General features: G+C 38.7%; 2 protein-coding genes across 18 annotated transcripts in view; one reads left to right on the top strand and one right to left on the bottom strand.

Moving 5' to 3' along the window:
- DRC9 (dynein regulatory complex subunit 9) overlaps positions 1-1,028 on the top strand; it is a 38,259-nt gene extending 37,231 nt beyond the window's left edge. For all 11 annotated transcript variants that reach the window (XM_073231493.1, XM_073231489.1, XM_073231492.1 and 8 more), the window contains one exon: positions 136-1,028. In XM_073231493.1, the coding sequence (XP_073087594.1) occupies positions 136-270 (135 nt within the window). In that variant the 3' untranslated portion in view covers positions 271-1,028. The remainder of the gene's footprint in view (positions 1-135) is intronic.
- Positions 1,029-1,049: 21 nt separating this feature from the next.
- LRCH3 (leucine rich repeats and calponin homology domain containing 3) overlaps positions 1,050-15,290 on the bottom strand; it is a 113,819-nt gene continuing 99,578 nt past the window's right edge. For 5 of the 7 annotated variants that reach the window (XM_073231477.1, XM_073231478.1, XM_073231476.1 and 2 more), the window contains 2 exons: positions 10,331-10,408; positions 1,050-6,865 (listed from right to left, as the gene is read on the bottom strand). In XM_073231477.1, coding sequence (XP_073087578.1) covers positions 6,665-6,865; positions 10,331-10,408 — 279 coding nt within the window. In that variant the 3' untranslated portion in view covers positions 1,050-6,664. The remainder of the gene's footprint in view (positions 6,866-10,330; positions 10,409-15,290) is intronic. The other 2 variants (XM_037013216.2, XM_037013215.2) reach the window with 1 other exon arrangement.

Raw genomic sequence — 15,290 nt, 5'->3', positions numbered from 1 at the left:
AGCCTTGCTGAAGGGAGAGCATGCTTGGCCACGCAGTCCGTGTCTTAGACAGAAATTACTTCATCAAAAAACCACCTCCTCATGTAGAAACGCAGCTCGTCAGGCATACTAGAAAATGTATTCGCTTCTTTTCAGCTCCAGGCCTGGTGGCGAGGCACTGTGGTACGGAGGGAAATTGGTGGTTTCAAAATGCCCAAGAACAAAGATGATGGCAAGGATTCAAAAGGTAAAGACGAAGACAAGGACAAGTGGAGAGGCAAGAAGAAGTGAGAATCATCTCCGGTCTTTCCCTCGGGTGTTCTGGGGATGAAGAGAGCAAGGACACTTTACCATCAGAGACTCACCCAAAGGCTGTTTCTTATTTGGACATCCCCAGGTGCAGCCTAGTTATTTCACTTTGCCTGCTATATTAGTTTTCAAACCCTGATTTAGCTTATACTATAGATTTGGGACTTTTTCATATTTTGAAAAAATTTTGCTGGGAAGAAGTATTTCTAGGAACCTTCTTCAGATTCCTCTTGCTCTTCCTTACAGAAAAAAGGTCATGGGCTTTGTTGTATCAATGCATGAAAATGAGAAATTCCTGTAATGTCTCTGATTTTTGGTGAGACCCTAGGGTCTATTCCTGCTCTGCTTACTCAACAATTTTCCCCTTACGGGGTACTAAGGCTAAAGAGAAGCCACGTGAAAATCCCCAACCTAAACCTAGCACATAAAGCTGACGATCACTCTCCCTCTTCCCCAAGACACCATGAGCCCACTGGATTATTCCAGACTTGATTAATCAGAATAGAATGTCTAGGGATATTGAAGCTTTCCCTATAGCACAGTTGGCAATTTCTGAGATAAAAGTCTAGTGTGTCATGTATTTCGTGACGTACGTATTTTAAAAGCCTTATTATATTTGTTAACTCCAAATACAGGGCAATACTGGTATCTACACTTTCTTGAAAAAGTACATTTTGATCTCAAGGGCCTGGTTTCCACTGATGTTCCCTCAGGGAATTAGATACCATTTCATTTTTGCCAAAGAAACAATGCTTTAGGTATGAACATTTTCAAATCAGCCTTTATTTCATGCTACTGAAGTGTTGGTTTTTATTTTAATGTCAGTGTGTAAGGTGGCATACAGACAATATAAAATAACACATGATATTGACATATTTATACTTAGAACTTATGCATTGTATTTACAGACATACAAATATAGGACAATGTTTTACAAAATCTTTACATGTTTACAACACTTTCAGAAATAAAATGAAATCTCCATCTCACTGCAATATGTATATAAAAGTTTTCTAAATATCCATGTTTTCCTTCATTTCTACAACCTTTTAAACGCTTAGTTTTCAAAAATTCATCATACTCATCAGCATGTCACACATCATTAGTTCCTGCTGAGCTGCAGCAAGTAGGAGAAATCACAGACTCCTTGAAAAGCTATAAAAGCTGTATTTTTAAAAACTATTAACATGATCTACTAAGAAGCCCCCTACTCTGTTCTAGCGAAATACAAAGGCTGTTCCTCTCATGAGTTGTTTCCAGAGAACTGGTTTGGAGCACTAGGCATGTGAGTTTGAAAGCCCAGAAACCTGCCGCCTTCAAAGCTCTGTGGTTGGCAGGGGCCCTGGTGAGTGGGCACTCAGCCTCTTCCCACACAGTGGGTGCTGGGAAGGTCACTGTAGGAGGCTCACACAAGGTCAGGTGGAACTCCTACAAAGTCATCTCCATCTTACACAGGAGTCTTAAGCAAGGCTAAATGCTAAAGTTCCCAGTTAAACAAAAAAGGTACTTGCAAAACACTGAATACAAAAATTTTCCAAAAAATCATGATTTGTTTTTGCACCTTGACATAGAAAAGAACTTCAATATATTTGATATTTTACTTTATATCAGCCATAATGATGTAAATTTTTTTCTAACAATTCTAAATTTGAATTAGTTTAATGAAAATACATTAATCTGGTTTCATGTTATGAGTAAAATTTGAAATAGGTTGAAATTATTCCAACAGGGAAATTAGATACAAATGTTTCAAATGTTGCATTACATTTGTCTTCTGGGATTATTCCCAGAAGTGACTTAAGTGACAAGCTGTCTTGTCCTTTGCTGGGTTTCATTTCGAATGTCTCTACATAATCTGGGCATTGTAATATTGACTAAAGGAAAGGTACCTATAGTTTAAAAATACACAGCTAAATTATAAACAAGTCATATGATTGGTGGGTCTGTTTGTCACTGTAAATATAATGGGGTCTGGCTCTTAAGCACTTAGAAGACATTTTGTTTTTGTTCTGAGGACCCTGAAGGACTGGGTTTTGGGCCAGATGTTTTATGTTATAAGATTTTAAACTTGAACAAATGTTCTGATGAACTTGTTTCCTTGTAAGAACAGGAAAAGACACTCTGACCAGAATAATTCAACATAATTTTATCCAAAGTTCCTTTTAGATGCTGCATTAACGTGACAGAGAAAGAACATTATGCTCAAATGCATGCATTGGCAAAGAAAATCCACAAGTTAACAATAGGAAAAACGCTGAATAACTAGTATCTTCTCACTTAACTCTACGTGCTTGGTTCACAAAGGCAGAGAATACCAAAGATACCCAGACAACTAAAGGGGGCCCAAAGCATGGGAAGAAGAGAGACCCAGGGGGCTAACCTTGCATAAAAGCTCCTGGCTTTGTGATGCTCCAGTCCTTGGACCTTTTTGCTCCACCCACAATTAGAGCAAATAAGGCCCTAGAGGTGGAGTTAGACAAGACAGATGAAAAGACTTCTTTGCTGGCTGTTTGTAAGATGCCACAAGCACCTTAACTGAGCCACAGAAACAGGCAGTTTCCTGAAAGAAATAGAAGAACCTTGGCTTTTCCTCTATCCCTTTTGCTTTCTCTTCATAATCTTCCATTAGCTGCTCCAGGCATGCTGGGAGCCGCACGGGGGAAGAGCAGGAAGGCGCAGTGAAGCCGGAGGCTGAGTGTGCCTAAGCATTTGGAAGCTGTGTGGGGAGTGCTTGTGTACAGAGTGTGGGATGACACAGAAGCACCCTCTAAACAGGGTGGACTGGAGCTGGGCAGGCCTAGAACACACACAACTCTGTATTTTCTCCAAAAGAGGTTTTTTGTCCAAAAACCCGTTCTATGTTATTTTTCTTTTGCCTTAGACAGACCATCCAAGTAGTCATAATACAGATGCTGATTTTAAATGTAGTTGGAAAACACAGTGGAGTCATTACTCCCCCAAATCATACCAATATCTAGCATGGAATGGTGGTCTCCACTACATGAAACACCTGGAATGTTTGATGACAGTGCAGATACCTAGGCCTCAATGTAGATCCACTGAATTAGAATCTGTATTTTTAATAAATGCTCCAGGAGACTATAACGAACTAAGTTCAGAAGCCAGTGGACTCTCAAGGTCTTGAAAACAGGTATAAATAATAGCATTTCTGTGCCTTCAAGAGAGCTAATTATCCCTCTGCAAGGACAGTCATCTTGGTAAGTAAAGAGAGCCTACCCTCTAGGAAAGCACAGCCAGTTTAGGCTTCAGTGCTGGGTTCTCAGTAATGACAGGATTAAGTTTCATTTGCAAAAACCAACCATGTCTTCATAAACAATCAGTGGAAATGGATATAACCTCCCCTAAAATGGAGAAATGAAGCAAAACATTCCTGTCAGGAATCATGGAAACAGTCCCTTTAAGAACATACGAGAGTTCAGGGAAGCAGAAGGCCGCAGCGGCAATCACGCCGTCCTGTCTGTTCGTCCAGGCCAGCGCCCCAGTGCCCGAGTCCTCACACAGCAGAAAACTGGGGCTGCTGTTGCTTGGGTGGCGCAAGTTCCAGGAGAGCCTGGACCGTCACGGCCACCTGGCTCAAGCCTTTCTCTTCTAAAATGTGGAGAGGCAAACATAATTGCTCCTGAAATGGGACAACGTAACATAAAAACAAACAAAAGAGAAATATAGGATGAACATCACAGAACTGAAAAAAAAGAGCATCTCTCCTCTCTCTCATGATAACCAGCTGAGCTATGGAAAGTCAACACCTGAGGAGCCGATCTCAGGTAGTAGGAGTCACACAGAGATGGCATCTGACACTCACGTCACCTTATTAATACAACTAAAAGTACATACATATCATTTGGAAAATTGGGAAACAGACAAGTTTACATACACTTACATACACAACAGAGAATAAGGAAAAGTGCTATGGAGTGAAAGCAACATCCTTCAACTGTGGTAAATAAATGAGTGATGCAGACCAGCAGAACAGGGCAGGTGGAAAGAGAAGATCCCAGTGCCCAGGGGGCTCAAGCCTGAAAAATACAACATTGTAGGAGGAAGCACTTTGGAAATGACATACCACAGGAACACAAAATGGTTTCATTCCATCACTTGAACAGCCTGACAGGGACACCACTACACGTGTTATACCCTGATTGTGAAAATCAGGGTTCTCATACCAGGCGGGGATCACAGGAGAGAACTGAAGTGTATCCTTGAGATTTAGATGTATTTGAGAAACTATCCCCTACCTTTAGTAATTCATGGAAGACCCAGTTTGAATTAGTAAAAAATCTAAACTACAGATTGAAAAAAATATATATACTGTATTTGAAAAACTAAAGTATTTTGTGTCCTGGTATTTGATGGATTAAATTATGCTAGAGAACTAAAATGTGAGTTTAGCCAGGAACATCTTAACTACCATATATTTGAAAATTGTTTAGATGTTTGCTTAAGAAGTTGTTTGTCACATTACTGTGTTTGATTACTCCTTGCTTATAACAGAAAAAGGCCTAGCTTAAGCTTAACACCTATCGCTCATTTTTCTTTTAAGACTAAGTGTTCAAAAAGAGATTGCTCTCACATAGGCCAGAAAGTGGCATTCTGTTCTACTGTAGAAGACACTATATATATTTATTAAAAAAGGTAACTGGCTTTTCTCAGCTTTTCACTGGCATTTACTATATTATAAGAGAATTTCATAAAACCAGTTGCAATAAAAAATATGAGTATTTATTTTGAGCAGTTATTGGTACTTGTGGTTCTTAGTTACTTCTTTAATACTTCTGATAAAACAATCTTTTGATCTTACAAAACTAGCAACTATACATAAATACTTAGAGTACAACTGCAAGTACAGATTGACTGTGTGAAATGAACCTGCACGGTACTTTGCTTTTGGGAGAGACATATTCTCTCCAAGGGCAATTCCTCAATCTCCTTGTGCCCTATGACCTGGGCAGCCTGTGGCTTAGACATTCCTGCAGAGGCTCATGCTTTCCAGATGCATATTTACCTTCCTGCTGGCCTAGAACACTGTTCTGAAGAGAAGGTACAATTTTTTCCCCTCAAACTACAGAGGAGACCATGTGCTTTTTATCAGGTGTTTTCTTAAAAGGGACAAAACTGAATGACCTCTGACTCAGAGACGTCTTAATGACAAAACAAATCCGAAACCCCCAAACTCCAGGAGGCACCGCTACTGTATAAACCTGACATTTTCAACACAGTGCTTGATGTTTCAGCATTACCAGTAAACTTACGTGTTAAATAATTGTCCCATTTAATATGAAAGAAAACCAAAACAATCAGACCTTCAGGCTGACTTCTACAACAGGATGACATGTTCCTTGCAATTTCCCTTCATACTTACAGAGTTTAGTTGTCCAATTTTGTTAACAGAGTTCAGAAATACTGAGAATTAGGATCTGAATGCAACTATAAAGCAGTTTCAAGCATTAAGATAGCAGCTAATGTACTAATCATTCTGAAGGAGACAATACTCACTGCCTTGGGTACAGAACAGAGACTGCTGCCTAATACTTTCTTTACCTGCTGCTGTTCAGATACAATCTTAACTGCCTATAAAATATAAGTTGGCCTATTTGAAACTGGTCCAAATATATTAGAAATTAAATAAATTCCAGTCTTAAATTCTAAATAGGATTCCAAAGATGAACTCACTTAAAGGTAACAAACAGTAAATATAAACGGGTGTATACACTAGGCTCAGGATAGTACTCTAGGGAACCTGCATGATCTTTGGACTGTGTATTCTGGTCAAATTAAAATTATTAAGATTAAACAGCAGTGCCTTCCACATATTCAGACAGCAAATCCTTAGGTGTACCTGTACCTTCCGATAAAGGGAGATTTTAGAATTTCAGGACACAACTGAATGCAGAGATCCAAGTGACCAGGTGTCCCCTAACCTGGAAAGAGTAAAACAATTTTCATTTTGAGCAGCTGTTGAAAAGGCTCTGCAACTCACAGTTTCAACATGTAAGTTGTGGTGAAGCACAGAAAAATGGCCAGAAGGGAATTTTATGTCATTTGGAAATAAAGTTCTAAGCCATATCCCAAGAAAAGGCTCTGGATTGTATTAGTAGAAAGAAATGCTTCAACATTTATGAGAAACAAAATGAACAGGGAAAAAAAATGGTCTTTTACTCTGTTAGCAATCACAAATGCTTACTAAAGTGACGGGCTGCTCGTGTGGACATAGGAGTAAAGGATTTATCTACTTTACTGATTAGCTCTTTGATGGCCAGGGGAAAAAAACATGTATGTAAATACTTTGAACAAGAAACAAACCTCCTTTACCAAGCACAGAAATGAGGTGGAAAGTTGCTGGAATGCCATCTTTCAGCTAGAGGGGGAAGCTCCAGTAATAAAGCATACAGAGAGTTAACATTAAAGTACAGTAAAATGCCACAAAACCCAAAAGCTGGATAGATAGAGAGACAAAACTGGATTCTTCTGAATGTGCCCCAAGAGAAAGGAGTGTTTCAACAGTTCTTTTAACGCTGAGGTTTAGCTGAAGGATGTCAGAAGGGGAACAAAGATTGTCCTGTCCAAAGTGTGAGCAGGAAAGGAAAACAGAAAAACAAAGTCAGTTTATCAGAAATACAGATTTGAGTATAGAATTCACTATGATCAACTCAACTATATTCAAAGAAACACATCCCGTAACTTTTTTTACTATGATGAATGAAAATAAAATGTTGAAAAACAAGACTACAAAGGATTCTCTATATGCTGAGCTTGATCTTTAATAGCCGATTAAAACTGGTTTATTGGTGACTAGTGTGAACACTTAGGGTACAATGGGCAGAACAGGGTGTTGGCCTAGGGTTGTAGGAGCCTGAGAGAGGTGAGGCCTGCACGAGGCAACCCCTTTCTCAACTCTACTCTTCCCTGTTACCAAAACAAGAACAGGTCAGAAAGCAAGGACCAAACCTGGGCGTGGGCTGAGGAGAAGGAAGTTTTCGGAGAAAGCCAGGAAATTCAAGGTGGAAAGAACAAGTAAAGCGCACTGAGGGAAGTGCGCTCCCCCGGCCGGGCACACTGAGTGATGTGGTGCTCCCTGAACATCAAGCTGAACCTGTGTAACCACGGCCAGTTTACTAGTAGGTATGGAATGAATCCAGACTGGCAGGGGCGTGAGAGCATCCAAACCCTTCAGTCTGCAGATTAAGAAATTAAATAAAAACCTTACTGGACTTGGTAACAGGGAAATATTCTTTAATACCTAATATACAATAACTCTAAGACAAAAGATACTGGACTCAAGTAGAAATTTTTATCACCCATTATAGCTTTTTGAATGTTAACATATATGCTATAAAAGCAAATAATAAAGAGAATACCTTTGTGTCCACCTTCATTACAGGTTTTTTAATAGTTAACCTTATTCTTTAGTGTTTCATTGATAATTTAACTTGTAAATACTTTAATAAAAGTTTTACTGAGAAGGGAAATTGTTTATCTTTATATATATTGTCTGGACATAGAACCTGACAAATACTTAGAGCGTTAAGTTTCATGTTACACATTTTCAAAAGTGACCATTTTTACATCCCTGGTTTTCTTCACAAGTCAAACAGAGCAAGTGGGGATGTTTAGCTAAAAGTCAAAATGCCCAGAAAGTGGGGGAGAACAAAGGAAAAGGAGGAAGTATAGGCTTCTTTCCTCCTGTGGCCGAGGGACTGGAGAATGCTGGTTTGAACATACAGGTTTGTGTACTTACTTTTTTTCCTTCACTTTGTCCTAAGCAAAGGACCAGTTTTTTAGCAAAAGTAGCAGACTAACAAGAAACTACCTAAAAGTGGGAGTAGCATGGTGGTGGTGGTAGAGACTTCGGGGAGAAAGGCAGAAGAGGAGAGGAAGAGGTGGTGTAGGTGGAATGCTCACTTCCTTTTTCTGGTGGGGGAGAGGGAAAGCGTGGAAGGATGTGTCAAGAACTCCAGTCTAACCACTCTGGAGAAGTACCCAGTCTTTTTAAATTATATTTTGTTCTATCTCTTGCCTTCAAATAGCACTGCTCTGTTAGGAACAGAGGCAGATTGGCCCATAATAGATACTGTTAATCATTGCTTGGCAAATACTGAATTAATTGCATGCGTTAAGGCATACTGTTTTCGTATTTTGCTGATGGCAGGTACATTCTGAACTTCAGTGTATGGACTTTAAAATCTGAGACAGATGATGGTTTTGTAAAGCCCAGAGTACAGATACAAGGAGGACACACACACACCAGCAACAGGACTTTTTAACAGGGCTGATGCAGGCTAATTCGGGCTAACAGCTTGCTATGTGGTCCTGTTTTCAGCATCCTTCTCCCTGGGTACAGTGCCTCTTTTATTACCATTCCCTGAAGCAACCCATGCCACATTCTTTTGTTCAAAGACAATGTGATACGGCACCAGGCCAGGTATGGGGCACACTTAGGTAACGTGATAAGCAGGTAGAAACCAAACACTGAATGTTAATGTGTACATATGAATATTAGAACCTGCTTGTTAACATGGAGAAAATGCATGCTATTTGCTTCGAAACCTTTTAATGCTCTCTTAGTATGTTTCAAAATGGTTTATTCTAAAAGACATGATGTGCTAGAAAACAGTATGATATACAAATTAAAAATCTGTGAATTTGTCCATAGGAACAAAAAAGGCCCTTGTTATCTACCAACTAGATGTAGCTTTCAGTTCTTTTAACAACTCAGCTTTAAAAAAGAAAAACAACAGAAGAAAAAATTGAAAAATTGCAGAATTACAATTATTCAAAAAGAAAAAAAAATCATGGGAATTCGTGCTGGCTAATGCAGATGCTCTATGGAGCCGGACTCTCGCTCTTCCGCTCTGCAACATGTGAGAGCTGAAGGAGACAGCTGTTTGTTGGACAAGGGACTCTGGGATCATCTCATCTCCTTGACAGTTAAGAGAGAGGAATGGAGAACTGGGTAGAGAAGAGGCACTGTCATGAACGCAATTAGGACAAGGACTTAAATTCCCAGAGAAATAATGGAGTTGAGTCTAGTGGCCAATCCGGGGTTTCTGACAGCTAATTAAGAAGCTGAGAGAAACAGTCATGTTTTCCTCTTTGAAGGTTGGACAAAATATGATGACAGGAACCACGATGATTGTGGTTAATCCAAGTTGTTTATTTCTTTAAATTTATCTATACATATCATTAAATATATTATTTCTTAAGAGTACCATGCTTAGTTGGCTTAACAATTGTTTTTTAAAAGGGTAGTTGAGTAAAAAGTGTAACAAGTTCATGTCCTTCAACCACATCTTTTAAAAAGTGCAACTATTTAAAAGGCAATAAAACTATAAACACTGAGGAACCTAGAGACAATAAGCCTCAATAGCAAGAAAAATGCCTAGAAATGCCTCTTATGACACTGAATTCCCAAGTATTAGAGCGTGGTGGCAACACTGGAATAAAGTCTGTAATTTAGTTAACAGCACTGTCCAGTGTTTATCAGTTTGGATGACCTACTCTGTTTATATATAGATTATACTCCTGTACCAGTACAGGAACCTGACTGCAGTGTACATGCTGACTCTTTGCAACACTTCTCTAAATCTGAAGTTATTTCAAAATCAACATTTTCTTAAATTATTACAGTGCTAAAAAAATTGAAGCCAACAGAAGCATTCCCAATCTCAGATGCATTGATTTTGAAGCATAGATTGTGCTGTGTATGAAGATGCATAGGTCCAACAGCAAGTAGGAAGGTTTAGGAAAATATCAGAATAACTGTTTTTTTGATTACTTAGCACTAATTACTTTTTACAATTTACTTAAATTTATGTGTGTATGATTTCTTTGCTTGGCCCTTGGAAATAATTAAGGAAACTGCTCAGAAGTATATTGACTGACTCTAGAAACACGTAATCATGTTAGTAATTATCACTTAATTCAGAAGTAGTCCTATAAGATTTTAGATACTTACATTTCTGAAAGATTTTTGGAAAATAATATCAAAGTCTATTTAGACAACAAAAAATGATAAATTTATTACCTGAGGTACACCAATTTTTCTGCAAGCTTCTAGGAAATTCTCCACATTTCGCCTGCATTTTGCCATTGTTAATTTAGGCTGTGAAGGAAGGAAAATGTGGTGTTACTGGCAAACTTTTAAAAAAATTTGCTAACTTTAAAAACACTCTCACCAATTGCTTTGTAATTCAATGCTTTAGACCAGAGGGTCAGCAAACTTTTTTTTTTTTAAATGGGTAGAGAGGGCAAGTACCTCAACATAATAAAGCCCATATATGATGAACCCACAGCCAGCAGCATACTTAACAGTGAAAAGCTGAAAGCTTTTACTCTAAGATTGGGAACAAGACAAGGATGCCCACTCTCACCACTTTTATTCAGCATAGTACTGGAGGTCCAAGCCACAGCAGACAACACAAAAAATAAAAGGCATCCAAATTGGTAAGGAAGAAGTCAAACTGTCACTGTTAGCAGATGACATGATATTGTACATAAAAAATCCTAAAGAATCTACCCCAAAACTACTAGAACTAATAACTGAATTCAGCAAGGTTTCAGGATAAAAAATTAGTATACAGAAATCTTTTGCATTCCTATGTACTAATGACAAATTAGCAGAAAGAGAAATCACGAAAACAATTCCACTTACAATTGCATCTAAAAGAATAAAATACCTAAGAATAAACCTAATCAAGGAGGTGAAAGACCTATACCCTGTAAACTACAAGACACCCATGAGAGAAATTAAAGATACCAATAAGTGGAAATACATCCTGTCCTCATGGATAGAAAGAATTAATATTGTCAAAATGGCCATCCTGCCTAAAGCTACAGATTCGATGCAATCCCTATCAAAATACTGACAGCATTCTTCAATGAACCAGACAAATAGTTCTAAAATTCATATGGAACCACAAAAGATCCCAACAGCCAAAGCAATCCTGAGAAGGAAGACTAAGCTGGGGGGATTACGCTCCCAACTTCAAGCTCTACTACAAAGCCACAGTAATCAAAACAATTTGGTACTGGCACAAGAACAGACCCATAGATCAGTGGAACAGAATAGAAAGTCCAGATATAAACCCACACACATATGGCCAATTAATATATGATAAAGGAGCCATGGATATACAGTAGGGAAATGACAGTCTCTTCAACAACTGGTGTTGGCAAAAATGGACAGCTACATGTAAGAGAATGAAACTGTCTAACTCCATACACAAAAGTCAACTCGAAATGCATAAAAGACCTGAATATAAGTCATGAAACCATAAAACTCTTAGAAGAAAACACAGGGAAAAATCTCTTGAATATAAACACAAGCAACTTTTTCTTGAATGCATCTCCTCAGGCAAAGGAAACAAAAGCAAAAATGAGCATATGGGACTACATCATACTAAAAAGCTTCTGTACAGCAAAGGGCATCATCAGTAGAAAAAAAAGGCAACCCACAGTATGGGAGAATATATTTGTAAATGACATATCCAATAAGGGGTTAACATCCAAAATATATAAAGAACTCACATGCTTCAACACCTAAAAAGCAAATAACCCAATTAAAAAATGGGCAGAGGATCTGAACAGACACTTCTCCAAAGAAGAAATCCAGATGGCCAGCAGGCACATGAAAAGATGCTCCACACTGCTAATTATCAGGGAAATGCAAATTAAAAGCACAATAAGATATTACCTCACACCAGTTAGGATGGCCAGCATCGAAAAGAGTAAGAACAAATGTTGGCGAGGATGTGGAGAAAGGGGAACCCTTCCACACTGCTGGTGGGAATGTAAACTAGTTCAACCATTGTGGAAAGCAGTATAGAGGTTCCTCAAAAAGCTGAAAATAGAAATACCATCTGACCTGGGAATTCCACTCCTAGGAATTTACCCAAAGAATGTAAGTTCTCAGATTCATAAAGACATATGGACCCCTGTTTATTGCAGCACTATTTACAATAGCCAAGAAATGGAAGCAACCTAAGTGTCCATCAGTAGATGAATGGATAAAGAAGATGTGGTACATATACACAATGGAATACTATCCAGCCATATGAAAGAAAGAAACCCTACCATTTGCAACAACATGAATGGAGCTGGAGGGTATTATCCTCAGTGAAATAAGCCAGGCAGAGAAAGACAAGTGCCCAATGATTTTCCTCTTTTAAGGAGTATAACAATGAAGCAAAATTGAAGGAACAAAACAGCAGCAGACTAACAGACTCCAAGGGACTAGTAGTTACCAAAGGGGAGGGGTGCGGGAGGGTGGGTGGGGAGGGAGGGAGAAGGGGATTGATCGGTATATTATGATTAGTACACATGGGGTGGAGGGGATCATGGGGAAGACACTGTAGCACAGAGAAGACAAGGAGTGACTCTGTGGCATCTTACTACACTGATGGGCAGTGACTGCAATGGGGTATGGGGGGGACTCGATAATATGGGTGAATGTAGTAACCACATTGTTTTTTATGTGAAACCTTTGTAAGAGTGTGTATCAATAAAACCTTAGTAGGTTATGGGTTATATGTAAGAAATATGAATTCCATTTCCCAGAATGATTAACAAACTCAACTGCTCAAATTCACTGGCTGATTTCCATTATATTTAAGCATCAGGTGTGTAAAGCAAACATTTGCAGGGCCTCTGATGCAGAGTTTTTATAAAGGTAAGCAGATGGAAGCCTGTACCGTCTCTAGAAAACAAAGGGTTCACTTGTGAGTATCTGGGTATTCAAAGACAGAATATGATACTCTGTCAGAACAAGGGGAACAAGGTAAATACATAATAATGGTTGAAAGTACTATAATCTCAATCTGAGAAAGGTAGCAGGGGCTGGGACTCGCTTTATTAAAAAGAAAAAGGTAACAAGTGAGACAGAAGGAAAGTAATAATTTTAAAATTTCAATGGAAAAACTTTCAGATAGGTCCAGAAGGAAGATAGGAATTAGGTTTCTATGAAGAGCACCCTTTCTTGCCTATGCCAAGTTCTTGTATCACTGAAGTAAAAAAGTTAAAAAAAAAAAAAGGAGTGAAACATAAATAGAATCATGACCTACTTAACAGAAGGAGAAAAAGAATCATGATGGGGGGCAGGGGTTCATAATGCCTAATTCACACTGGAGCTGGACTCTTTCTCTTCCACTTTCTACATATGAAAGAGCAGGCTGCCCACTGGACAAGCTATACTTCGGTCTTCTCAGCTCCTGGCTGGTTAAGAGGGATGTAGCGTGAACTGAGGCACAAGAGAAAAGGCACTGTGGTGAAAGCTACTGGGACAAGAGCTTAACTTTAAAGAGAAGCTGGGGAAAAAAGACAACAGGACAACTGCTTTCATTTAGGAGAATTTTCTCACTGGCTAGAAATTCTCTCTCCATGTACCAGTTTCCCTCTCTGCCTGTAGAAAAGGAAATAGAAACAATGCTCTACTTTCTCTTATTATGACGGGAATTTAGCTAAGCAACCAGGATCCTGATCTGAGTTTGGCAGAGAAGGCTAGGGGTGTGTGCACAGGGAAACTATGGATGAGAGGCTCTAGCACAAGGAAGGACCTGGGCATTTTGTTCTAGAGAAGGACCCCCTACATTTCTCAAACTACCATTCAGATGCCAGTGTTTGTGGGAGAGCGGGGTGAGAGAGGTCTGACTGCATAGGTAGAAAAACAACTGTTTCTGTGCAAAACAAAGGATAAAAGGATAGACTTCATGCTGCTAAGTTAAAAATTGGTTAGGAATCACTACCACCTCAGATAAAAAAAAAGGCAGCTCATAATAATGATCATGGGTTCTAATTCAGCATCACCTTGAAGACTGCTAGTACCTTAAGATACAAAGGTGTCAGAGGAGGGGGAAGTAGAACACAAAATTTCCTTTAGGATTTTTCTTGAAGAGAGCAGAGTTCTGATTAACAATCGAGAGGGGAGAGGAGTGGAGAAATATAATTTCTCTCCCCATTCTTTCCTTCCTTCATTATTTATCTAAATTCCAGGGATGTAGGTCAGTGATTAATAATTAGTATACAACTCCTTCTATAGTCTGATGAGAGCTGTGAATCTACTCTTGGGAAGAGCACAGCATTTGGGGAAGTTGATAGAGCTCTGGAGGCTGGGGAAGTAAGTGCATGAATCCCAGGCTACAAATCCCTGCTCTGTTCAACGGAGTGGCTAGTCAAAAGGGGTGAAGACTCTATCCCTCTAGAGTGCAGAAGGGCTCATGATTTTTCCTTAAATCAAATCTCATACGAACTTGCTATATACCCACAAGCTTTTCCAGAATTCTGGATGACATAACACATGGTTTTGGATAGCCACATATAACCTGTTCTATTTCTATAATGTACAGCCTGATTTGAAGTAAGAAATTAGATGCAGGTTTTGGGGAAGAAAGTAATTTCAGTAAGAGCATAATCTATACTGAAAGGAATAAGAAATAAACAGTTTCATTACTGTGGAATTTGAAATGATTCAGAATTTTTTCAGGTCATCTTGAAGCTTGGAAACATAGTTCACTCAGTGAGTTGTCACAACATCACAGTATTTGTAATAATTTTTGACATGATTCAATAGTACACTTCTAAGGAAGTAAACTGTCCTACTTACCACCTATGCCTATTGGACAGACAACCAAACAAAAGTTTATCAAACATCACTGATCCCCCAAAATAACTAAGGGAAATGAATCATAGCACAAAGCTTGCAAGCGCACGTGCCTGAGTTTCTTTTAAAATGCCTGAACATAAGACCTCCCCTTATAATGAGGGATCATTTTTTGAACTGGGGAAAATAAATCATGGTTTGAATAATATATAAAGAAAGTGTTTATTAAGTTCATTCAGAGGTCTAATCAGCCAGTTCTCACAAAATTACTATAAATTATTATACTGTAGCCATCAAGAAATTGCTATGGTTTTTCATTTATATTTGGCTTTAATTTTCATTATCACCACAAACAAATCTCTACTAGCAAAGTAAGCTATAAAAGTCTCTG

This window comes from Manis javanica, chromosome 3 (genome assembly GCF_040802235.1).
Source record: "Manis javanica isolate MJ-LG chromosome 3, MJ_LKY, whole genome shotgun sequence".
NCBI classification, from domain to species: Eukaryota; Metazoa; Chordata; class Mammalia; order Pholidota; family Manidae; genus Manis; species Manis javanica.
This window is presented reverse-complemented; position numbering and strand designations above follow the sequence as displayed.